Source organism: Tyto alba, unplaced genomic scaffold, assembly GCF_018691265.1.
Source record: "Tyto alba isolate M040663 unplaced genomic scaffold, T.alba_DEE_v4.0 Super-Scaffold_2, whole genome shotgun sequence".
In the NCBI taxonomy this organism is placed as follows: Eukaryota; Metazoa; Chordata; class Aves; order Strigiformes; family Tytonidae; genus Tyto; species Tyto alba.
In genome coordinates this window covers 855,660-879,629 of record NW_024881282.1, presented here as the reverse complement: position 1 = coordinate 879,629, position 23,970 = coordinate 855,660, and the positions used below count along the sequence as shown (strand labels likewise).

At 55.6% G+C, this 23,970-nt stretch overlaps 1 protein-coding gene and 1 pseudogene across 1 annotated transcript; one reads left to right on the top strand and one right to left on the bottom strand.

The window, feature by feature from the left end:
* Positions 1 to 3,162: 3,162 nt before the first annotated feature.
* Positions 3,163 to 4,745, bottom strand: LOC116963253 (hemoglobin subunit rho). Its single transcript, XM_032999373.2, has 3 exons — positions 4,620 to 4,745; positions 4,279 to 4,501; positions 3,163 to 3,345 (listed from the first exon to the last, which is right to left on the bottom strand). The coding sequence occupies exons 1-3, from the start codon at positions 4,709 to 4,711 to the stop codon at positions 3,217 to 3,219; spliced, it is 444 nt and encodes a 147-aa protein (XP_032855264.1). The 5' UTR covers positions 4,712 to 4,745; the 3' UTR covers positions 3,163 to 3,216.
* Positions 4,746 to 19,767: 15,022 nt separating this feature from the next.
* On the top strand, positions 19,768 to 20,658 carry LOC104363842 (annotated as a pseudogene).
* The last annotated feature ends 3,312 nt before the right edge of the window (positions 20,659 to 23,970 follow it).

The following is a 23,970-nucleotide window of genomic DNA, read 5'->3' as shown; positions in this document are numbered from 1 at the left end:
AAAAAAGGCACAACAGCCCAGACAGTCCCGGTCCTCTGCTCTGCTTGGGCCCCTCCAGGGGATCCCTCCATCTCATCCTTTTTTATAAAATAAGAGTTCATTTTAAGTACATTTTAAAATCGCCTGTTTATGGCTTGGGGGCAGAGGCCTGGGTGGCAACCTGTGGATGCTCAGAGCTCCCAGCGCGGGGGTTGTCAGTTGAGGGGGCTGTTTGGTGGCATGGGGGAAACGTTCATCACAACGTGCCAAGTAGAGGCAATTTCTGTAGCTTTTTTTCCAGTCCACAGAGTCAAAGGGAAATCTCCTTTCTCCTAGTGCACCCACAGCAATACCTTGCAGCATGTTTATCCCCAGAAGGAAGCCCAGGGGCCCTTTTGCTCTCTGCCTGGGATGGTTTTCATTGTCCTCAGGACTCTTCCCTCGAGCATCCTTCCAGCTGTCTGTTCCCTTTGGTGTGGGTGGAAGATCCCCCAAGTCATTCTTCACCTCTTGGCCCCACACTGGTCCATGCCCACTTCCATGGACGGGAACCTTCCCTTTTTATAGATAAACCATCCTGACAGCGGCAAAAGGCAGCTGCAGTGACAGCCTTTCTGAAACAAGCAGAATTTATTGGTCACTCTGATTGCAGCAGGCAGTGTCCTGTGCCAAGCTTTACCAGAGCCCTTATCAGCAGGAGTGTCAGCTGTACTCAGGCTGTGCTGCTCTGGATCCAGGCCAGCCTCTTCTCTCTCCTCCAAAGCATGCCATTTCTTGTGCCTTAAGCCAATAGGTCTCAAGGGGGTCTTTGTTCCCAGTTTGTTTGTTGTGATCTTCCTTGCCCAGCTGAACAGCCCTGTCTGGGCTCATCCCACTTCGTGGTCTCCCAGCTGAGGGCAGGAGCTCGCTCCTTCCCCCTGCAGTGGAAGGAGCAGACAGCGAAATGGGAATGTGCGTCAGCCAGCCCTGCCTCGGTCAGGCCATGGAGGGCTGGAACCACTTTGAAGGGACTCAGGGCTCCAAAGGGCTGTTTGCACCGAGCAGAGATCCCGGGGCACACGGGGGGAGCATCTGGGGCTCACCGAGATGGTGTAACAGAGGGCAAAGAAGTCAGGTCCAGACCACGAGCCAACTGCTAAGGACCAAGCTGGTGGCTCGCTGTCCCCTGGGCACTTCGTGGCTCCCAGCCCTGCCCCAGAACCCTCTGATTCTGCCTCTGCAGAAAAGCCCCAGTGGCCGTTTTACCTCATGGCAAAACACCAGCACTGCTTTTACCCCATCACCGGGCTGCTGAGGCTGGGCTCTCCTCCCCAAAGAGGAGAGTGGCGTGGCCTGGAAAGGCACGTTTGATTCCTGCTTTCCCACCAGCTGCTGGAGGTGCCTCAGTCGAGCCACGTTCCCCGTGCTGCAAAGGGAGGAGGCACTGCTGACACCTCTTCCTCTGTAAAGAGCTGGCAGAGCTACTGATGCAGCTCTGCTAGGACTAGGCAGTGTCATTTCAACACCAGGCTTGCGCGGTGGTCACCTAGCCTGCATCAGGGCTCGCCTCTAACCCCCCGTTGGGGTCATAACTTTGCTCTTGCTTCACACAAGAGAGGGGCAACTCTCACTCAGAAAGCCTGGCGCGCTGGTCCTGCACCCCCAGCTTCACGCCCTGCCCCTCGCCTGGCCCTCTAATTGCAGATTAAGGCTGACAGGACCATCCAGGTGCTGGTTGTAGCGCACAGTCGGGGAGCAGGACATGCTCCACATTCCCCCCTGGGACGTGTCCATGGCACGGGGTGGGCAAGGAGGAACAGAATGATTAAGGCATTCACAGACACTGGGGTGAAAACATCTTGCTGAGGACCACAACCACTGTGCAAGTGTTTGCTGGTTTGGGACCCAGAGGTGTAAACACGCGAACGGTGTGTGTGCTGCTGGATGCACCCACAGCCAGTGTGTTAATGTTATGTCCACCCGTGCCTCGAGAGCAGGAGATCTTTTCTGTTTGGTGGCAACTTCCAAGGCTTTGAACTGCACTTTTGGGCTAACTGGAACAAGACATTGTGAACGTTTTACCTCCTGAAATCCTGCTGAAATGCCCATTTGCTGACTGAAAGGAGACTGATGTGCTGCAGGAAAGCTGGACTGGTTTCTGCTTTTTTTTTTCCTTTTTCTTTTCCCCCAGCCCAGGATGTTCTTGGCACTGCCAGCGGGGCTGGATCCTTTGCCTGTGAGACACGCTGTCTGTGCAGGGTAGAGGGGTCACAAGTGCAAATCCTTGCTTTAGCAGGAGGAAAGCAGAAAATGTATTCCTAAATCATGCAAAACAAGGATTTCATCATCCTGAGACACCGACATGTCTGTCCTTGCTGCCTTTTAAGTTATTCCTGGAAGAGCATTGCTGAAACTGATGTGCTTATACAGAATCCTTCCATTCCAGTGAATAAACATTCTTCCATTATCCAGGCTGAGTAAAGAAAAGCTCTGACTGGTCCCGTTTAAAAGCTGCCCTCATGCCCTCCTCTTGGGATCATACACATTGTCTTTTAGATATCATATTCTGATCAAAATGCACAAGAGTAATGGTAAGAGTATTTTCATTGCTGTTTCAGAAAATGGTTTTGAACAACTTCTTAAAAATGCATCAGTAGTAAAATATGAAGGGCCACATTTCTGCCTAATATAAGCTGGCTTCTGTGAACCTCTACAGATTTAGCTGCTTGCATGCATCACTGGTTGAGAGGTTTAAGGCCAGAGCAGCCCTTGCTTGCCCTGCAGCTCGGCCTTCCGCACAGCAAAGGTCAGAAATCAACCTCCACCCCCACCCCCCCCCAGCAATTCCAACCAGCTCAGAGGTACTGGGTGGGTTGGGACGTGCCATCGCTGGTTTAGAGGCCGGTATCCCCAGATGTCCCACTGGAGTTCTGTAAGCGAGGGGCACCCCAGCAGCACTTTGTGCGTGGAGGTCCAGGACCAGCCCCGCTGGGCAGGCAGGAAAGGGCAGCAGTGAGTGGCTGATCCTTTCGGAGAGAGCCCAAATAGCTGGGAAAAGCAGCCTCCCCTTTGGCCAGCCCAACTGCCTTGCTGGAGCGTGATGCTCCCAGCAGCCCAGAGCCCCTCTTCCCCCTTTTGCGCCTTCCGTTCCCTCCCTCCCACCCCACAGACACCAAGAGAGACACAGGAGCACACCAAGAAGTCCAGAAAATGTGGGGTTTTTATTGACTGCTACAGACACATCTTCCTCCAGGGGGTTTAATGGTACTTGTAGGCCAGAGCATGGGCCACCACGCTGATCAGCTTCTGCCAAGTGGCCTGGCAGGCAGGGGTGAAGTCCTTGGTGAAGTGAGCGGCCAGCACAATGATGAGGATGTCTCCCAGGAGCTGGAAAAGAAAAGGAAGGAAACCAGGTCAGGACGGTGCTGAGCACCCCCTCGCCCTGTGCAGGACCCAGGGACCTGGGAAGGAACCCAGATCTCCGCTGAGTCCTGGAGGCTGCGACCCAGGGATGCTCTTTTAGCTGAATTCTCTGTGGAGGAAAACAGTCCTGTGCTGACCATATGCACCAGTATCCACCTGCTCCGTCTCTGCTTCTTCTCACAGCTGCTTTTTCCAGCCTCTATACTTTATTTCCAGACATTTTCTGTCTTTTTTCTTTTTCTGATGTGAAACCACATGCCTACTTGAGCAGAGGGCTAGGGTCAGTGTGAGGTCTACCTGCTACATCCCCAGAGTCAGGCTTAAACAGAGACTGAAACAGAGGCCACCAGCCACATCCAGCCCTCTCAGTCACTTCCAGCCCGAACCACTCCCTCCTTTCACCCACATTGTCCCCACGCTCAGACCTGTCCTCTAATCCCAGTCTGCATCTCTTCCCATCAGTGTCCTCCCATGTCTGCCAGCCTTGGGAAAAGGGGAGACAAAGTAGTCCCCAGCCCTGGGGCCAGGAGGTGCCAGGGAGAGGCTGCCCGTGGCACCGACACGGCGAGACTTCCCTCCATGCTCTCCACCCTCAGCCCCACTCGGCCTCCTGGCATCCTTCTCCCACTTCTCTCAAGCCATGCCTGCACGAGCCTCTGGGCATTCAGAGCATCTCCCTGTATTTGCCCCCAGACCCCCCCACACAGCCTGAAGCCTGGCATTTCCCTGCCGTTATCAAATGCCCAACCTTCCCCTATCCCACAATCTCCATCCAAGACAGCCCCTTTCTGTTTGGTAACTAACATATATGTTCTTTATGTTTGTTTGAAACCCTCCAGGCACTGAGATACTCTGCAGGATGGAGGGAGAGTGGGTCAAGCCCCGAGTGCAGCTCACCCTGAAGTTCTCGGGGTCCACGTGCAGCTTCTCGCAGTGCAGCTCGGACAGCTTGGCGTAGGTCGCCTTGAGGTTGTCGAGGTTCTTGACGGCATCCCCGAAGGAGGTGAGCACCTTCTTGCCGTGGGCACGGACCTTGGGGTTGCCAATGATGGCGGTGGGGCTGGAGAGGTTCCCAAAGTTATCAAAGAACCTCTGGGTCCAGGGGTAGACGATCAGCAGCCTGGGGAGGGACAGAGGGACGCAAGCAGATACACGGAAACGTTAACGCTCCCAAATGCAACCACCACGGTTTCTCTGTCCAGGGTGCAGCCGAGCAGATGCCCCGGGGCCAGACCTACCTGGACAGGGCCTCAGCACCACATTCCTCCACGTTGACCTTGGCCCAGACGCTGGTGATGAGCTGCTTCTCTTCGGCTGTCCAGTGCACCATGGTGGCGGGCGGCTTTGCTCGGCGGCGCAGGAGGACACGGACCCCGTAGCTGAGCTGCAGCCCCCACGGAGGCTTTTATCCTCCTGCCAGCAGCTCCTCCCCGTCCTGCGCCGTGGGGTCATTGGCTGGGGCCGCCGTGGGGGTCCCCACCAGCAGCGGGTCGGTCTGGCCATGGAGTGGTCAGTTTGCAGCGAGGTGTGGTCTTCGAGGAAAAAAGCCCTGTGACTTGCTTAACAGGCAGGCTCAGGGCACAATACCCCCCTTATCTCCCTCTCCTTCCCACCGTGGCTGCCCACTCACCACAGGCATGCATGGGCCACCCCATGCCCCGCAGCCTGCGGCGGGCACTGACCCATGTGCAAGGGGCTTTGCAACAGCTTCATTCCAGCAGCACCCAACCTTTGAGTCCTTTGAAGGATTCAGAGGCTCTCTAAACTTGAGGGATATTTTTCTGATGGGATAGATGGCCTGATTTATGAACTTAGGCACTTCACAGACCCTTCTGCACGGGAGCACACTCTTGGGGATGCTGAGTGCTGTTACCCTTGGCCACAGCTCTGCAGCTCTGGACACACAGACCCACAGAGAAGCCCCTGTCCATTTTCCTAACAGGCACCTTTCATCAGGCGAAAGCGTGGAAAACATCAGCCTGTCAGCCCAGTTTCTCCACACCTGAACCGTGTGCTGGAGACCCCCAGCTGTGCAGCCGTGCTTGGCACTAATGAAACAGGGCTCAAGCTCCTTGAGCCCCGGGTTTCGAGGAGTACCTGCGTGGGACGGCGGTGCGGGGCAGGCTGTGACAGGGGACAGGCTGCTCTGCTCACTTAAGGTGTGTTCAGTACTCAGAAGGCAGGCACTTCCCTGGCCTCTCCCTGCCAGGACATCAAATGCCTTGCACAAGGATAGCAGGACCCACCGTGTTACAACCAGTCCAGCAAATCCATTCCCACCAGTTCGGGGTCCGACCGAAGGCTTTTGTTTGACTCTGGGTGTTATTTTCCTGTTGAACTCCACAGGTGTTTTTCTGTTTTTCAGCCTTCGGGTGAAGCTGTGCTCCCATGCTCAGAAAGGCAAAGCTGGGACACATGAGGTATAGGGTGTCCTAACAAGACCGTGGACTTTGGGTCTGTCCGTAGGAGGTTTCATCCAGACCACTGGCCCATCCCAGTTACAAATCGATCCTGGTCCTTTGGTCTTACCGGAGACACACCGAGCAGTGGCACCAGCCCATCACTATGATCCAGTTGGCGTGGGCCACGTCTGTAGTTACATTTCAGCTCCTTGCCACAGTCCTAGGAGGCATTATCAATTTTTTTTTTTTTTTTTTTAATTTCTGAGTCCTAGGCAAGGCCCACAGCAGCAAGCAAGCGACCAGAGCGGTCTGATAACACAATGTGGAGCGGAGGCTGCTCGGTGCAGATAAATGTATCGTGCAGCTGGCCGGCGCCTGCTTTAGTTCCTCACCTACAGAGCAGACAGGCAGTCACACGCCCTTGGCTCCTAAGGAGATCTGAAGACTTTAGAAATTGTCAATTTTCAGTAAGGCAGGACTCAAAGAGTGAAATCTAATATGTGCAATCCTAAATTCACCGGCAGACATTCCCACCATGTGAGTCAGCCAGCCCATACAACTGAGCCAGACCTGACCAAGACAGCTGTATGCTCAGCTGGGGGATGAAAATAAACGACCTAGCATGGCCTCTTCATGTATTACTTCTCTCATCCTGTAGTCTGCATTTCCTAGCAGACCCACATTGAAAAAAAAAAATCCAAGCTACATCTGGGTCTATTATTAGCAATGCATTTGCCTCATCTGTGACAGGAGTCTCATTTTCAGCTCTGCAAAACTGAACTTTAAAAAGAGAAAAGATAGTGATGCTTTTCTTCTGCATTTGAACCAGCAGCATAAAAAAGCTCAGGGAGGGGTGGCAGAGAGCAGGAGGGCTGTGAAGCCAGGACAAGCAGGAAAACATCAAACACAGAGGCTTGGAGGAGAGTATTAACTGCACTATTAATATTAAAAAAAAAAAAATGTGGTTAATAAATGCTGGGTTTCTAGACTCTGCAGAAAAGCAGGCAGAGACATGGCATGTGGTAAGAAACCTCAGGTCCTGGTCCCACACTCTGACCCAGTCAGGGTCTGGTTTTGCTGGTGCAGTTGTGGGAGCAGGACCAGTTCTTCACAGGCTGGTTAACGATGGTCACAAAGAGCCGAGGGGAAGGGGAAGCAGAAGGGGGAAGGCAGAGGAAAGAGAGGAGGAAACGAGGATGAAGTCATTCCAGCTCATTTGGTGCTGCTTTTCTGTATTGATTCCTTTTAATGGCTTCTTGTATACCCACAGTAATTCTCTAAACTCTTTAAATCCCATAGGATGGGCAGTGTAGAAAAGGAATAATAGCAGGTGAATCAGCCAGCTAATCAGGTTAGGGTCATATCGGAGACTTGTACGCCCCTGGATGTGGAGAGTCCATAATAGCAAGAACTTTTTATGGCCACTCTGGGCTGCACATTCATGCGCTTCAGCCTACTCCTACCCCGTGGTCCTTCCAGCCGTGTCCAGTCTAGCACTGGTGCCTTGATTTAACTGGAAGGCCAGGGCTAACTTCCCACCACCACCCACTGATGCAGGTACCCTGTAAACGGTCGCTCCAGAAAACGGTGCTTGGGACAAAAGGGGGCTTCAGGCTCCTGTCCAGGTGAGCCCCAAATTCAGGACCAGAGCAAAGCCTTAGGTAACGCTCACAGATCGTAAGGAAAGCAGCAGAGCAGCTGCTGTAAACCCGCTCAGGATCTGGTCCATGACGAATTCAGGGAAGTGCAGAGCAGCAGCAGGCTGCTCTGAATCACCGTAACTTAAACAGCTTGCCCTGACTGGGACTGTCTGGTTACCAGCCGGAACATGACAGCCAAGAAGAATTTCTGACAATGCCATTTTTTCCTTAGGATGGAAAGGGAAAATAGGAAAGACCACTAACAGGAGAGGTACGGAGAGATACGGAGCAGATTGGAGTTTTACAGCAAGCAGGCAGAGCCTGATGTTATTACCGCAAGGAGAGTTATCTAATTTAGCTGTGGCTCATTGCCCGAGGCACTCTGCTTTCTACACAAAGACATTTCAAACCCTTTCTCTGCCATAGCAATAAACTAAGGGAAAATATAACTGCAGGTTAAACAAATGCCTCTCTGCCCCTAACGGGGATCTCTAATTTCAGGATCCGGGTTTAACCCTTTGTCCCCTTTAGGCCTAACTCCAAGAGGTGCAGAGCACCCCTCGCTCTGACTGCTCTGGCCTGAATTTCATGCCACATAATGACTGACTTATCATGCAATTGTTTTAATTGACTTAGAGCCTTTTACTGTATTGCTTTAATTTTGTAAGAAATCTCCTGGTTCTGAAATTTGGGTCTCAGGTGACACTGCCTGGAGGTTGGAGGCTGGCTGCAGCAGAAGGGCACAGAGGAGCTCCAGGGCACAGCAGATGTTCCTACATCCTTGTCCCTATATCCCCGTAAAGGGATTCACCAGGACATACTCAGCCCTAAAGCCAGCCCAGGCTGGGGGGGGGGGGGGGTGCTCAGAGCTGAGTGAGGTGAAGAGATGAGAAGCACAAAGTCAGGCATGAGAGCCAGGAAGAGCTTCAGGGAAAAGCTAAAGATTTAATTAAACAGCTTCTGAGTTATCCCTCAACACAAGAGCCTTGTCAAAAGCAATCCAGAAATAAGCAAAAGCAGCTTTTTTATTTGTGATGAGCTGTCTCCAAGAGGTCTCCTTCAAGGCAGTGTTTTTCCTGCCCATAACCGAGCTGACGGTTTGCTCTCGGCCCTCACCCTTGCTGGGGTTTTCATCTGCTCGGCACAAGAAGGTCGCAGGCCCCTGTCACCTCTGCCCCGGGCTGCAAAACGAGCCCAGGCTGGGGGGGGACACCCAGGGGGGACAGCTCGGGTGAGGGCCATGGGGGGTGCAGCACTTCCCGGGGTGCAGAGGAGAAAAGCGGGGGGGGGGGGGGAAGGAGATGGGAGGTTTTTTTTTTTTTTCCAGCTGTGACCAGCTGCGTGATGAGTCCCCACCACCGCAGCACCAATTTTTTGCTTTGCATCCCCGGCCGCAGCGATGCAGCACGATGCTGGGACCAGGCTATCAGCCCGGCTGGGACCCCCCGCCCTCGTCGTGCCCAGCTCCCCCCCCCACTATCACCCACGGGCAGCCCACCACCGCCAACACCCAGATAGCTCCTCGCCACCCTCGCTGCAACCCGAGATAAAAGCCAGCACCCGGCCATGCTCCAGATGTGACAGCCTGTTTTCTGCCCCTGGTTTTAGCAGAAATTGGGGTGCAGCTTTTGTAGGGCTGGGGTCCGGCTCTGCTGCCTGCTGGCATACAGGCATTTCTCACACCTCCATCCTCACATCAGCTGCTGCTAGTTACACCAGTGTGCAGCCCTGGTATCTACAGGGTAAATTGAGTTTTCCTGTCATTTTTCCTCTTAGGGCAGGTGAGAGGTGTTACAAGACAGGATTTCAGGATCCTCTCCATCACTACCTGGTGCCCAAAGGCAGCCTTCACCCCAAAGTGTACCAACGCAGCTGATCAGGAGGGTGGGAGCTGCCTCTTGGTCACTGAACCCTCCCCTCTGCTCCTCTAGCGATGTCGGGACCCCTAAATGTGTGTTCCCCAGGGCTCCTGGGCACTGCCAGAGCAGGCGGTGAGCAGAGGAGAGAGAAAGGGATGGAGAATCAGACCCACAGAAAAGTCCCTTCTGGGGTCTCCTGTGCATGCAGATGAACTAAGTGACCATGAGACCAGGGGCTAACACAGTGCCATGAACGATAGTGCCCTGGTTTGGAAACTACAATGCAAAAAGCCCTTGGGCATTGAGGCAGCCCTGCGGGTGACACCCGTCCCTCTGCTCACACACGGAAATCCAGCAGTGCCACCGCTCCGCTCCCTCTGGCTGGCAGTTCGGCTGAACTGTGGCTAATCCGAAAGTCCCGCTCTCGGGGGGTTTGCAGAGTTCCTGAGGGTCTGCAGGCACAAACTCTGTCTGGAGCTGGGGGCTTTCCCAGTGCCTTTGCCCTCCTGGATCTCTGCACTTTGACAAACCAGCGGGGAACTCCCCCGGACTCAGCTTTATTTTTGCAAATGCAGCTCTGCTGATGCAGGGCTCAAACTCACAGTCATTGATTCAGGAGAGCAGAAAGTGGCCAGAAAGACCCATCGCCCAGGGCTGGACGCTGGGTGCTTTACAGGCCCAGGAAGGGGAGAGCTGCAGAGCCGAAGAGGTGCTGGCACAGGGGGTCAGGATCAGCCCCCGGAGCACAGAGGGTCTGGGCTCACCTGCTGTGTGACAGGCTGGGGAGGGAAATCCCTGCAGGAGGGAGGCCAGCCCTGCCAGGCAGGTTGGAGACCATCCTCAGGACCTTAGGCAAGAGGTGTGCAACCCTTGCCTCTGCAAATCCTGTGGCTTTTGCAGTGCTCTCAGGGCGCACGTGGCTCCAAATCTCCTCCTCTGCTTGGCGTCCGATGCCGCCTTCCCCCAGCCCCTGGGGCTCGTGCCTTGGGGACCACTCTCACACCCCAAAGGTAAGGCTGCTCTCCTCTCCCCCCCAGCATCTTCCCCCAGCAATGGTCAGCACTGGGGCAAACTGAGCCGAGCCTTGCTGCAGCAAGAGCAGAGGAACCCACTGCTCCGGGAAGATGCTTGGTTGTACTCGTGCTGGGCAGAAGGACAGTGTGGAGAGCAGGTAACCCTCCACACATTTAAACCCCAGCGACTTCAGAGGAAGGGCAATTGGCCTCTCTTTCCACTGAACAAGGCTCCGACATCCTTTTTTCTAAGGAGCAGGTTAGCTCCAAGGGACCTAACCAGTCCTCCCAGCACTAGCCCTGCTGCAGGGCTGGCTGGCTCTGCCTGCCATTGCTTTGCAGAAGGCTCCTTAACCAGAGCCCCCCCCCCGCCCCGAAAAGCCCCCAGCACTGGATGGGAACCATGAGAGCTGTGTCCCAGACCTTGCAGACCCAGGGCACTTGGTAATGAAAGATGTCCCTGTGAGCAAGGCAGGCTCCTATGGGACCAAGAAGCGCATTGCTGAGCTCAGACAAGGGCTTTTCTCCTCCCGTTTGTGGCTTAGGACCAGCTGGGTCAGGAACACATTTTGTGTACAGGTTACGCTCCCCTGATGCCTTTCAAGCAGTTAATGCTGGCAACGGACAGAGCCAAGCCTCCTTCTGTGTTGGGATGTGGGTTTAGGAAGGCAGAAAGGGAGACCTGACTCCCACCTGGCACCCACTGCTTATTCGCGTGGCAGAAGCGGCTCTGAAGATGTGCCGGCACCCCGGGCCGGCCCCGCGCAGCCGCTGAGCAGCTGTTTGAGGGCTGCCTGCACCGTGTGCCTGCACATGGCAGAGCAGCCCCTGCCCTGAGCGATGCCCCAAACCCCTCTCTCCAGCTGCCCTGCCAGAGACCCTGGCGTTCAGCAGCTCAGCCCGGCACCTCTGTGGTCTCAGGACTCGTGGGTGAATCAGGGACTGGCCCGGAGGTCATTACTAATTTTGCTCAGCCCTCCACAACGCCAAGCTGTCGTCCCAGCGTCATGCCCCAGGCGGATCCCCTTTCTCCCAGGGAGTCCCAAATAACAGCATCTGAGCTGAGAAGGAGGTTTAGGGAACATCCCGCAGGCCCTGTTTCACGCCAGCCCAGAGGGACACTTTATTTTGAGGGTCCTTTTCAGCCCCCCACCAGGCAGAAAGGCAGCTCAGACACCGGCATCGCCCGCCTGGCAGGGCCAGACGGGGCTCTCGCTCCCACCCCCAGGACTCGAGCCCCTTTTCTGCAGCGGGATGTTTTAGCTATTTCTGTGGCGGGTTCTCCCATCGTAAATCGAGTGCGATGAGTTTGCCCCGGCACCGGGCACCGGCGGCAGGGTGCTGAGTCACGGCAGCCTCTCCCAGCCCGGCTGCGGCGGGGCGATAACTGGGGCAGCACAAACAGGAGCTGGGCTGGGCAGAGATAAGGGACCCCTTGGCCGAGGGGCAGCGTTCCCCTTTATGCTGTGTCAGACTTCTGACGCTGCAGAAAATATTTCTGCTGAGGCAGTGTGGCAACCAGCTGAAAAATAATTAGCTTTTTTTTTTTTTTTTTTTTTTTTTTTTTTAATTATTATTGCTAAGAGAGGGTGGCCCTGGATTGCTCACCGTGTGGCAGCGAGGTTTTCATGAGTGCCCTCCATCTCTGGGGCGGAGCCCATCGCAGGCTCAGGTGACTCATATTCCCAAAGGGATGGTGGGACACGTCCTGATAACCATCCCCTCTTCTTCATCCTCTCCCCCCTGCCCTGTCGCAAGTCTGGGGGGTGGTGGTGAAATGTGCCGGCTGCTTTTGAAACCTTCCCTATTTCCATAGCAGAGGGGAGCATGCCCCCCCGCTGCCAGAGGAAGGCTCTCAGGGGATCAGAGGGCTCCCCTGCTTCTTTATGCGCTGGCCGGCAGGCAGAGCTCCTCGTGGGGAAACTGAGGCACCGAACAGGGCGGCTGCTCACGGCAGGGCAGGATCCCCGTCGAGGAAGGGGGATGTTTGCTGTCCTATTCCCTCCTCTTTCCCCAGGGGTACCAGAGGATAGAATCCTCCTTAGCCAGGCTTTCGTCAGCATTCCAGCTGGAAACTGGGGCCAGTTTGGTGTTTGTGTGATGCCCTCTGGGCCGCACTGGGCACGGCTCCGGGCGGGCAGGGGGCCCGCTGTGCTCGGGGCAGCTCTCATGGGTGCTGTGCAACTGGCCCCTTCCTCTGGGATCGGCGAGTTTTTGGGTGAATGCAGTTTAGGGTGAGCCACAGCACAGCACGTCTGCGCCCGGAAGCATGAAGCTGCCCAGGCTGAGCTCCCGTGTATCATAAAGCACAAAATTCACCTGGGATCTCCTGTCACCCCTGGAGCTGGTGTTTCGCACGAGCCCCTTCCAAAAAGGCACAGCCAGGGCTAGAGAGGCACCATCGCTGCCCTGGGAAGTGCCTTTTCCTTCCTGCTGGAAATGCAGCACTCCCAGTAGCAACCCCTGTGCCGGTTCATGCCTGCAGCACTGGGAAGAGGCCCAACAGACCTTTGGGCTGATGCAGATGGAAGCAAACCCTCTTTTTCCAGGCAGGAAAACTTAGATTTTCTTGAATTTTTTTTTTTTTTTTTTTTTTTTTTCAGGCAGGGAAACATGGATTTAAGGAAGGGCGGGGGACAGAAAAGCAAAGGCTGGCCAAGCCACCCTGCAAGAGGCACCGGGGCAGATGCAGCTCATTGCCCCCTGGTTGTCTCCACTGTGCCAGCCGTGTGTGTGGCTTTGCCCAGGGACCAGCACACGGCGGCTGCGGGGGCCCAGCCCAGCCCCACACCGGCCCCACAGCTGCAGACCCCATGCCCTGTGCAGGTGCAATTTCAGAGGGTGGCAAACCCGGGGCCCCGGGGGACACCCCGCTGCCGTGAGAGGGTTCCTGCTCCCTCTAGTGTCGGCGAAACCCCACGGCGAGCCGAGGCCAAACAGGGCAGCATGGGCCGAGAGGGGAAACTGAGGCACGGCCTCACACCCATTGTGCTGCCATCCTGTGAGCACCGGGCAGGGTGGAGCCCGGCGGTACCTGGGCTTCCTCCAGACCACGCTCCCATCTGTGGCTGGGATTTCCAGGGTGCTGGAATTTGGATGCCCGGAGCTCTTCCCCCAGTTTGGGCGCCGATTTTCCAGCCAGGCTGTGTTTGGTGCTGACCTCTGTTAAACTGGGGCTTAATCCAGAGCCGCTCCCAGGAGCGCAGCCCAGGTCTGGTTTCCCGTGTGATGAGGGGCAGAGGAGCGCAGCGCAGGGCTGGGGGGGGGGGGGGGGACGGGACGAGCTGCACCCCAGCTCCTCCAAGGCTTGATTTACCCTGCTTTTTTCCAGAGGTATTACCAACACAAAGCCAGAGCGGCAGCAGGGCTGCTGCCCAGTGCTTTGCACGCTCATTTGCACACCAGCAAGGCGTGTGAAAGCCCCTCACCCCCATTACGAGACTCCAGCCTGTGGGGTCCATCCTCTCGTGGGGACGAAGCATCGTCAGAAATGCCCCGCGGAGGCCGGGATGGGAGCGGAGACCCCGGCGAGGGGCTCGCTGCTGCCCCTGCACACAGCAGAGCGTCCGGCTGGGGGGGGGACCCACCTCCTGAGCTGACTTTGGTGATAAAAACACGGACCGTGGGCACAGCAAGGCAGGCGTGCGTGGCCACCAGCTGAGCAAAAGGGTGAGGACAGTGTCTCCCCACCCCGATAAATGTCCTTTCTGCACCGTTGCCTGCACAGCACGAAGCTGCGCTGGCGAGCCCCCTCCCCAATTCGGTAAATCGCTCTTAGCAAAACCCAGTTTCGCCTTCTCAGCAGCTGACTCCCGGGACGAAGGCCTCACCTTGTCTCCATCAAGCGCCAGGCATCCGGCTGCTGCATTTTCTGGCTTTTCTGGGCCGGGATCAGGTCCCTTCCCACACCTTCTGGGTCTGAGGAGATGCACAAGGACAGACTTGGGGGGTGAATCTCCTAGTTTCTGCCTTTTCCTCCTCTGTACCCATTTCATCCTTTGTTCTGACCCTATAGCAGCACTCAGGGACTCTCACATCCACCTTTTTAATAGAAATTAGCCTCATGCACAGGCATTGGAGAGTCTGGGGCTTTCTCTTTGCATATTTGGGCACAGAGAGAGCAAAGCCCTTTGAAGCTGGTCTGGACTGGGAAGGCTCTAAGGTCACCTCCAGGTTTACAAACACCGGCTCAGCTCCGCTCTGCTTTGGGAAAGCCCAGGGACCAGTTTATCCACTGACACAGGTGGGGTGGTACCTGCAGAGGCACCTAACCCTGCAATCTCAACTGGAGGAACTGGGAGCAAGCTCCAGGCACTGGGGTGAAATCCTGGCTCCCTGGAGTAACCTGTGCCCCGGGGGGTATGAAAAGCCAGCGCTCCGGGGAGCAAAATCCCCTCCTGGCAGACCACGCAGGCTGCAGTTTTTGTGTGTAGCTGTGGAAATTAAACCCAGGGATCCAGAATGGGAACACGGGCTGCTTATCCCAGTTAAACTCTGGGAGTTAAAGCCCCCTGGGGCACTCCTGGGCCGACGTCCCAGGCGGGCCCCGCTGTGGTGGGGGGCTCGGGGAGCTCAGGGCTGGTGCCCCACAGCAGAGCTGCCGCCTCCCGCCTGGCTTGTCCCCCGCCGCTGACTGCCGTAACAAACCTCCATCAAAATGACTGCACAAACGCAAATGGGTTAGGTCTTTAAAGTTAACATTTCCCTAATGCAATTCCTCTCTGCAATAAAAATGCATTCACCATATCCCTGTGCACCATATTTCTTCGTTACTATTTTACCGGTGGGGGAAGACAGGCCCCAAAGAATACAATAATAAATATAACTTTAGATACTGAAACCTGACCATCTTCATCCACTCTGAGGCTCTTGAGTTACAAGGTTCAGCACTAAATATTCCATTTCCCCCTCGCACAAACAATGGCCATTAAAGCATTTTGTTCTCATCATTTCCTCTAGTCAGATGAAATCCTCCCATGGCATTTATTTTATTATTATGTTGTTTTCAAAACACTTCATCCATCAGTGCACCAAGTGCTGCAGTAAAATCAAATCCAAGATTTAGGAAGACCCCCATGAACCTTCTGCCTCTCACAAGAACTTTTCTGAGGGCTGAAAGGAGATTTAAATCACACCTAGACGTGCTGCCAACTTTCCGAACTGAAGTAGAATTTCAACACTGCAAGACTGTCTGCTGGCACACACAAAGGGCATAGCAAGAGGTCTGCGCCGGGAAGACCCACGCAGAGCTGATGGGGATGGAGGTGGGGGTCCCGGAGCAGCTCTTCTGGTGCGGCCGAACTCAGCGTGTCACCCAGGCGGGTGCTCGTGCCCCGTCCCTGGGGACCATCTCACCCACCTCACAGGGCTCCCTCGAATCCACTCAGGGGCTCACAGTGCTCCGCACCCCAAAACACCCCCACGGGAGAAGCAAAAGCTGGGTGAGTTATTGCAGGAGCTTGGAATGACCCAGGGCAGCTGGAGGGAGCTGGGATGGTCGGGGGGGGGGGCATTCTGGGGACAGCTGGAAGCTGCTGAGTCCAGGCTCATCTGTCCTTACGTGCCAGAGCAGCGCTGGGCTCCAGGCTGTGCTGCTTCTAACAGAGGAAGCCAAACACTCATGTCCACATCACTTTGGTCTTCACCACATACCCAGCAAGGCTTATGGGCTCCAGGCTGGCCAGCAGGACACGGACAGGGTGGCAGACAGTGGTCCTGAAAAGGTGGGTGAAGAAGAAGAAACCTTGAAGGTGGAAGAGAGCAGAGATGCAGATGTGGGACCGTGCAGATGTGGGTCCCACAGGGACTAAAGAGCTCGGTACAGGTGTTCCTGGAAGGCAAACTCAGCACATCTTGCAGAACCAAGATCACAGAATCACCGAATGGTTTGAGCTGGAAGGGACCTTAAAGACCATCTAGTTCCAACCCCATGCTACAGGCAGGGACACCTTCCACTGGACCAGGTTGCTCAAAGCCCCATCCAGCTTGGCCTTGATGTATGACCTGATGTTGAAGATAGCATGCAGCACTGGTCAGGAAGGCAGCTGTGACATCATGGACATTGATTTTGGTTGTATCAGCACAAGCCACCTTTGAATGGCTCTAAGATGGGTGGCGGGAATCAAGTGTACATCGTCTCTTCCAGTACATGAATTAGAAACCCTCCAAGGAAGTGTGTTCAGAACAAGCATGAAGTGATGGCTCTTCTTGCCATTGTGTGTTGCAGTAAGCAAAACTAAAATTCAAATGAACAGTGGAAGAAAAAAGTCCCTCCTGGGCTATTATGTACATATGAACCAATTCTGTCTCAGGAATCCTCTAGACCAGAAACTGCTGGAGGCTGAGAAAGTGCTTGAGGAATTACTGAGCACACTTGCTCTGTTCTTACATTCTTCTCTTAGCATCTGTCTAAGGCCACTTTTGGGGACAGGACACAAGGCCACATAGCTCTGGTCTGCACCAGAGACCAGGGACCTGTTTGAGGGTTTCCTCCCACATCCGCAGATCTGAAGTGGGGCTGGGAACAACCTTTAGGACTCATCTGTCCATCACCCTGACACAGAGCAGGAGCTCCTTTACTCAAACCATGCCAGGCCTGACTCTGCGGGGAGAGGGAGGCAAGGAGGAAGAGGAGGAGGAAGACATCTCTGGAAGGGGTCTCCAGGGTGCATCCCCTGCCGCCGTCATCTTGCAGTCGCTGCAGAACTTCATTGCATGCCAGGGTGGACCTGGTGCTGGGGGGGGTTAATGCATCTGCTCTGAGCTGAGAAACCAAGAGCCCTCCTGCTCCCATACCAGCCCTCTCCCGCCGGGGGGATTACTGGGGATCTTCTATAAATCCTCTTCTGCTGCTGCAAGCCCTGAGGGTCGGGAACGGGCTGCTCCCCCGCAGCGGAGCGGGGGAAGCCGTGAGTGGGGCAGGTGAGTGGGCTCTTTGCGTGGCAGATTGCACTGTGCTGCTGTCGGGGGCTCAGCTGGGTCCCGACTCCTCGCAGATGCGGACGGGGTCTGTGAAACTTGCCCCTGCAAACACCCCTGTCACCCTCCCAGGGGCCAGCTCGTTTCAACCACCCGAGGTGGGTGCTGCTCCAGGGAGCTGTGCTCTGTCCCCTTTCCAGAGGGCTGGCACGGGGATGGGAGACCTCCCAGAGACCCCCGGCTCTCACATTTCCCTGCTTGCAAAGGGGAATATGCAGCCTGGCATCTGCTCAGAGAACCACCCTTCACGCTAGAGCAGGGTGCAGCCCCTTTTCCACTCACAGCTTCGTGAGGACGCCCGTTCTCAGAGAAATCCTGAGATGCAGCTGTGGAAAGTGTCATTTTCTGGAGCACATCAAACCGTTAAAATGAGTCATCACCTAGAAAAGCAACCGACAGGATTCACCCTCCTTTTGGTCTCTTCCCGACAGGCTGTGGCATGTGAGAGCTTAGCAGGGACCCGATCTCAAATTCGGGAGGGTCTTGCATTCTGCCAGCCCCCTCCCAGCTCACGCTCTGCCTGCTTAAACCAGAGATGCTCCCTTGCTCCCATGCAATGTTGCACCAGGGAGCTGCTGGTTTGCTGTGTAAAAGGCGGATGAGACAAGGGAGTTCCCCCGATTCTTCATGCAGCACCCATCTAGCACAGGGTGTGTAAAGCACAGCCAGAGCTCTGGAGGAAGAGATGGGGCGTACCAGAAATTTAGGGCAATTAAAACCGACCTCTGACAGTTCCTGTACTCTTCAGGGTGGGAATTATGGCTGCTTTAACTGAGCCTGTCAGATGTTTGTCTGATGATAACTTTCTCCTGTAACTCCTCCTCCTTCCCCTCCATGTAATGTGGGGGATGATCTTTGATACGCTTCTCCCGAGGACTAAAGAAAACTCCCACGCAGTAAATTCTGCAGCTTTGTGCAAGCCCGGGTCAATCTATGGGGCTTGTTCTGTCTTTGCAGTTGTCCAAGGGTGCTGCGTGGGGCCAGAAACCTGCGTGCTGAGCCTGGGAAGGTCAAAGAGACATGCTGTGTGTTAGGAGCCTTGTGAACCGGAGGAAAGAATGGCAATTTTCTGAACAGATAGATAGATTAGGTGTGCTTAAATGTAATGGGTCTACAGTTGTTTAAGTTGTTTCAAAAACTTTTCTAGACTTACAGGTGGATATTCCAGATAAGGTGACATAAACCTCCACAACAGATCTCACTTAGATGTCAAAAACAGTCATTTCCAGAGCAGCTTCTTAAAAAACCTCTTGTGCACTCTTTCACTCCCTACTGCTTTCCACGGGATGTCCTTACAGGAGAGGCTTGGGGGGACACTTCTCTAGAAGAGGTTGGAAGGCTGACGTGGAGCTCACTGTGCCTGGGCTGTGGAGCCTCAGTGACCCCCACTGGTACGTGCTGAGGGTGCTCTGGCTTTGCTCCCCCCGAACCAGCACCCAGGGGAGCCGGGGAGCCCCTGCAGTAGATGGTCCTTCAGGGACAGACGTGGGGACCGATCAGGTGTGCAGAGAAGCCTCCAAATAGCGTGGGGAGAGGACTCTAGGGATGACAGACCTAGAGGCCTGTCCCCATCCTTCCTGGCAGCATGAGCTTATAGAAAGGAAACTTTCGGTAAAAGCAGTCCCATCTCACCTCCCTGTATTTCTAGTGGGAGGGATGTCCGGAGACATCCTGCTTTTATACAACGTCCTTGTAATTTCCAGCTTACATTTACCTGTGTATAATTGTGAGTAAACACTAGCCTTCAGCTTAACATCATGTTGCTTTGTGAGTAAATGCTCTCCTTCAGCTCAAATAGACCTTTTTCCCTCTGTGTGTTTGTAGCTGGCCTATGTTTTGTTGGTGCAAAAGGGCCGGGATCTACCGGTCTCCGTTCCCAAGAAAGTTGCTGTACTGCCACAAGAAGACCAGTATCTGATCCATTACCAGCTCCTCTTCTTTCACCGGATATTCCCAGCAAAAGCACAAAATTCAGGATCAGAGCTCACCACAGCCTAATTGCAACGTCACTTCTCTCTCTCAGTTTGCATTTACACAAGCCCTCGTGGACTTTTTTTTTTTTTTTTTTTTTTTTTTTTTTTTTTTTTAAATTGCTCATTCCCCTGCTATACCAAGCAGCCAGAAGTAGGACCTGCCTGCCCTGGGCATGCAACACATAGACGTGTTTTCTGTCTGTGTGTGGGTTGTGTCAGGGTGCACCCAGGGGCAGGCGAGCTCAGGCTGTTTCAGTACAGCTCCTGCCATGCTCTGCTGTAGCATGGCTTTGCTGCTCTCCATGATGACTCTGGTCCGAGGCCTCAGATGGAAGGCTCCCGATCTACCCCTATTTCTTACAGCCCACGCGTGCTTTGTGACCCTGCTGACTTTCGTTCCAGGGCAGCTATTCAGGGATGGGATGGCGCATCCTTGTTTCATGCCAATCGGGACCAACAGCAGCCAGACCAGGACTCCATCATTCTCTTTGGGTGGCTTTCCAGCATGGGAAACCACTCAGATGTGGCCTGCTGTTCCTCTCTGCTCTGTGTACCTCCTGGCACTGCTGGGGAACTTGACTGTCCTTTCCATCATTAAGGCAGAGCGGAGCCTCCACGCACCCATGTACCTACTCCTTGCTATGCTAGCTGTGGCTGACTTGGGCTTGTCCACGTCCACGTTCCCAACCATGCTGAGGATGCTGTGGCTGAAGGCCAGGGAGATCAGCTTTGGCACCTGCCTCGCCCAGATGTTCTTCATTCACACCTTCCCATTGAGTCTGCTGTCATTCTGGCGATGGCCTTCGATCACTATGTGGCCATCTGCCACCCCCTGCGATATCCCTCCATCCTCACCAACTCCGTGACCACCAAGCTATGCGTGGCAATCGTTGTGAGGGCCACCCTTGTCCAGCTCCCACTCCCAATCCTGCTGACCCAGCTGTGTTTCACCAGGGGCAGTGAGCTCTCCCATCCCTACTGTCTGCACCCAGATGTCATCAGCCATGCAGGCTCGGATACAAGGGCTAACAGCACCTACGGCCTTTTTGTGCTACTCTCCACACTAGGTTTGGACTTGCTCTTCGTCCTCCTGTCCTATCTTCTCATCCTGAGGACCATCCTGAACATTGCAACTTGGAGGGAGCGTCTCAAAGCCCTCAACACCTGCATCTCACACATCCGTGCTGTCCTGCTCTTCTTTATCCCCCATGATCTGCCTGTCCATGATGCACCACTTTGGCAAACACATGTCCCCCCAGGCCTACGCCTTCACAGCCAACCTCCACTTCCTCGTCCCACCCATCCTAAATCGTATAATTTACAGCATGAAAACCAAAAGTATCCGAAGACGGATACTGAGGGTGCTCTGCCAAAGAGGGGTCTGCAAGTCCAGGGTTGCCATTTGCCAGTGAAGCCAACATGATGGCCACTGCCAACTGCCTTATGCAAGGTTCAGACCCCAAGAAGACCAGCCAGGAGAGCAGAACGTGCCAAACACTTCTGCTGGTGTAAGGATATGTGGCAAGGATACAAGGAAGGTAAAAGATATATGGAAGGGAAAGGATACATAGGTACCTGCAATGTAAGAACCATGGTTTGGAAGGATTTCTGGTTAATGGCTCTTCAGCATACAAACAGAGGTGAAAGACAGGAAAAATAACAATCCCCACCTACATACACAAACCCCAAAAGCCAGGAGATATCAGAGACAATAACACAGACCACAGCCTTCAGGTCAGTGATTGAGGGGTGGCTGGAGGAGCCACGAGGAAAGAGGTTCAAGGAGAACTGCTGAGAAGGGGGAAAGAAAATTCACATGGTTCCCCTGGGAAAGAGCTGGATATTCGATGGGGCTTGTGTAAAACTATATGGGATGATTTAAGGGGCTTGTGGAAATGTGCAAAATGTATTATGGGATGTTTAGAGAAGAACCAAAGGCAAGGGAAAGGAGGGATCCAGGTGTATCAGGAAAGAACCAGCATGGGAAAATGGAGGGGGGACTGGTAAGGGGACTGATTGAGTGTTAACAAGTTGTTGGTCAATGCACTCACTGGGCCACGCACCTGATCATCGCAGCCTGTCCCGTCTGCTCATTAAACTCCCTTCTGGCTCTTTCCTGAGTGACCTTATTGTCCGTGTACAGGGGTACATGTGTGGGATTTAGTGACAAACATTAAGCTGGACGAACCGGTGAATGGGAGGAGACCAGAACCTGGAAAGACCCGAGGCTGGAGCTGGAGAGTGGACAAACGGGGCGCAGGGTCTGATCATGGATCTGGACAGGATTCTGGGCTGCTCCAGGATTCGAGGGACCCACGGACACGAACCCAGGGGCGAGGGTCGTGTCCTGTCCTGACCAGCCACCGAGGCGGAAGGGGACTGGGTCGTGCTGGTCATGGCTACATGAGCACTGCTGGTGTCCGTGTGGGTGCCAGGGCAGGCACTGTGCTCTGTGACCACCCTCTCGGCCACCCGGGACTGCCTGTGGCCCCAGGGCAACCAGGCTGGCCACTGGCCGTTCGGCCACGGGCCATTGTACGTGGGGTGGAGGATGAGGACGAGCAGGAGCAGGGGGGAATGACAGCTCTGGCAAGGCTCACTCTGCACAGACACAGCTGGGCTGGCGTCCCGAACAGGGGTTGGGAAGAGAAGCAGCCCCCCAGGTCTGCAAGGGGAGCCCTCCACGTAAAGCAATGACTTTTGGACTCGGACATCAACCAAAAGTATTGTCGTTTCTTTAGAACACAAGTGCTTGCCTCCCTAGGTTTTTCTTTGTTTCACCTGGAGCATTCTGCCTGGGTTAGGATACAGCACCAGATTTCTTGAAATAACTGTCATTCCTGAATTAGCATGCACTAATTAGTATGCTGGAGTTTCCACAAGGCACTGCAGCACAACGCCTCCTCAGACTGGCTCATTTAGACTTAGAAGATTGATTTCTTCCCACTTGAGCCGATGGGGTAGTACTGGTTCACAAGGAGCTCTTCTCGTCCAGCTGGCCCAGAGGTGCAGGCACTGTCCAAACTGCTTACCCAAGGGAGGATGTTCGAAAACGGTTTAAACATTTAAGAACTGTTTTCATGTTTTCTGCCAGTGTTTGTTGTGGACTGTGCGCCCAGCACTGTAGAAGGAGGATCAGCGTGTCCGTGCAAGCACCGTTACTGGCAAATATAAATATTTTAAGTGGACCAGTGCATTCCCCCGGCCTTTCCAGGTTCAGACCCCTTGGCATATATTTATATAACCCATGAAGACACATATATGTATCCTCTCATGTATATTGAAATTACAAGTCCCAGCTAAAGACTCTGGAGACCAGTAATTCTGCTTCTTCCAGTATCAAAGTTTTGGGTTGTTCTGGTGAGAGATCAGCCCACCTTTGCCCGAGAGCTGCTCGGCAGAGCCTTGCTCGGGGGTGACACCCGCTGTCCTCAGCCTCGGAGCTGCCCACGGACCCTCTCCCCGGGGGAAGAGCTCTGCAGCGCGCTGGGGATGGCCAAGGTTTCTGCAAGCTCAGAAAGCAGCAAGGGAATTTGAGAGGAGAGCAGTGCTCTGACAGCAGAACACCGCCCCGGCTGAGCAGCAGCCCTGCACGCTTGCCTCGGGTTTACACCCCCGCCGGCCCCCAGCCATTCCCAGCGCGAAGTGGGAGCGCGGAGGCGGCGGCGCGGCCGGAGCCGGGGCGTGGGCGGCGTGACGCCAGGATCCCGCGAACCCCCCACTCCCCTTCCCCGGGGGGTCCAGCCAGCCGCGGGGTGGGGGGGTGTCCTGCCAGCCGGGGGGGAGTCCCGCCAGCCGGGGTGGGGGGTGTCCTGCCAGCCGGGGGGGGTGGGAGTCCTGCCAGCCGGGGGGGGTCCTGCCAGCCGGGGGGGGGGGGTCCTGCCAGACGGGGGGGGGGGTCCTGCCAGCTGGGGGGGGTCCAGCCAGCCGGGAGGGGCTCCTGCCAGCCGGGGGGGGGGGGGTCCTGCCAGCTGGGGGGGGTCCAGCCAGCCGGGAGGGGCTCCTGCCAGCCGGGGCGGGGGGGGTGTGTGTCCTGCCAGCCGGGGGGGGGGTCCTGCCAGCCGTGGGGGGTGGGGGTGGGAGTCCTGCCAGCCGGGGGGGGGGGGGTCCTGCCAGCTGGGGGGGGTCCAGCCAGCCGGGGGGGGGGTGTCCTGCCAGCTGGGGGGGGTCCAGCCAGCCGGGGGGGGGGGTGTCCTGCCAGCCGGGGGGAGTCCTGCCAGCCGGGGGCGGGGGGGTCCTGCCGGCCGGCGGGGGGGTCCTGCCACCCGGGGGGGGTCCAGCCGGGGGGGGGGGGGTCCTGCCAGCCGGGAAGGTCGTGCCGCAGCTCGGGCCGAGCCCCCCCGGAGCCTGCGGGCGGGCGCAGCGCGGCTCGATGCTTCCCTCTGCTGGGGGCCGGGCGGGGGGCGCGATGCGGAGTGAGGGGTGCGAGATAAGGGGTTCGGGTTTCGAGATGCGGGGTGAGGGGTGCGGGATGCGGGGTGCGGGATGTGGGGTGCGGGATGCGGGGTGCAGGATGCGGGGTGCGGGATGCGGGATGCAGGGTGCGGAATGCGGGATGCTCCCGGTCCTGCCGCCCCCACATCCCGACAGCCTCAGCCCACGGGTGGGGGGGTGGGGGTGGGGTGCTCCTCATGTAAACAAGGAGGGGGGCCCATATCTCCACTTTGGAGACCACAGATGAGAAAGCAAATCCATGGGGTCCCACGGGCTGCCCAATGCCAGAC

Bases quoted from the DNA above. Each gene is read 5' to 3' on its own strand.
- LOC116963253 (XM_032999373.2), bottom strand. From the start codon at position 4,711: ATGGTGCACTGGACAGCCGAAGAGAAGCAGCTCATCACCAGCGTCTGG. The intron at 4,502-4,619 runs GTAGGTCTGGCC...GTCCCTCCCCAG, and splicing joins GGTGCTGAGGCCCTGTCCAG to GCTGCTGATCGTCTACCCCT. The intron at 3,346-4,278 runs GTGAGCTGCACT...TTTCTTTTCCAG, and splicing joins TGGACCCCGAGAACTTCAGG to CTCCTGGGAGACATCCTCAT.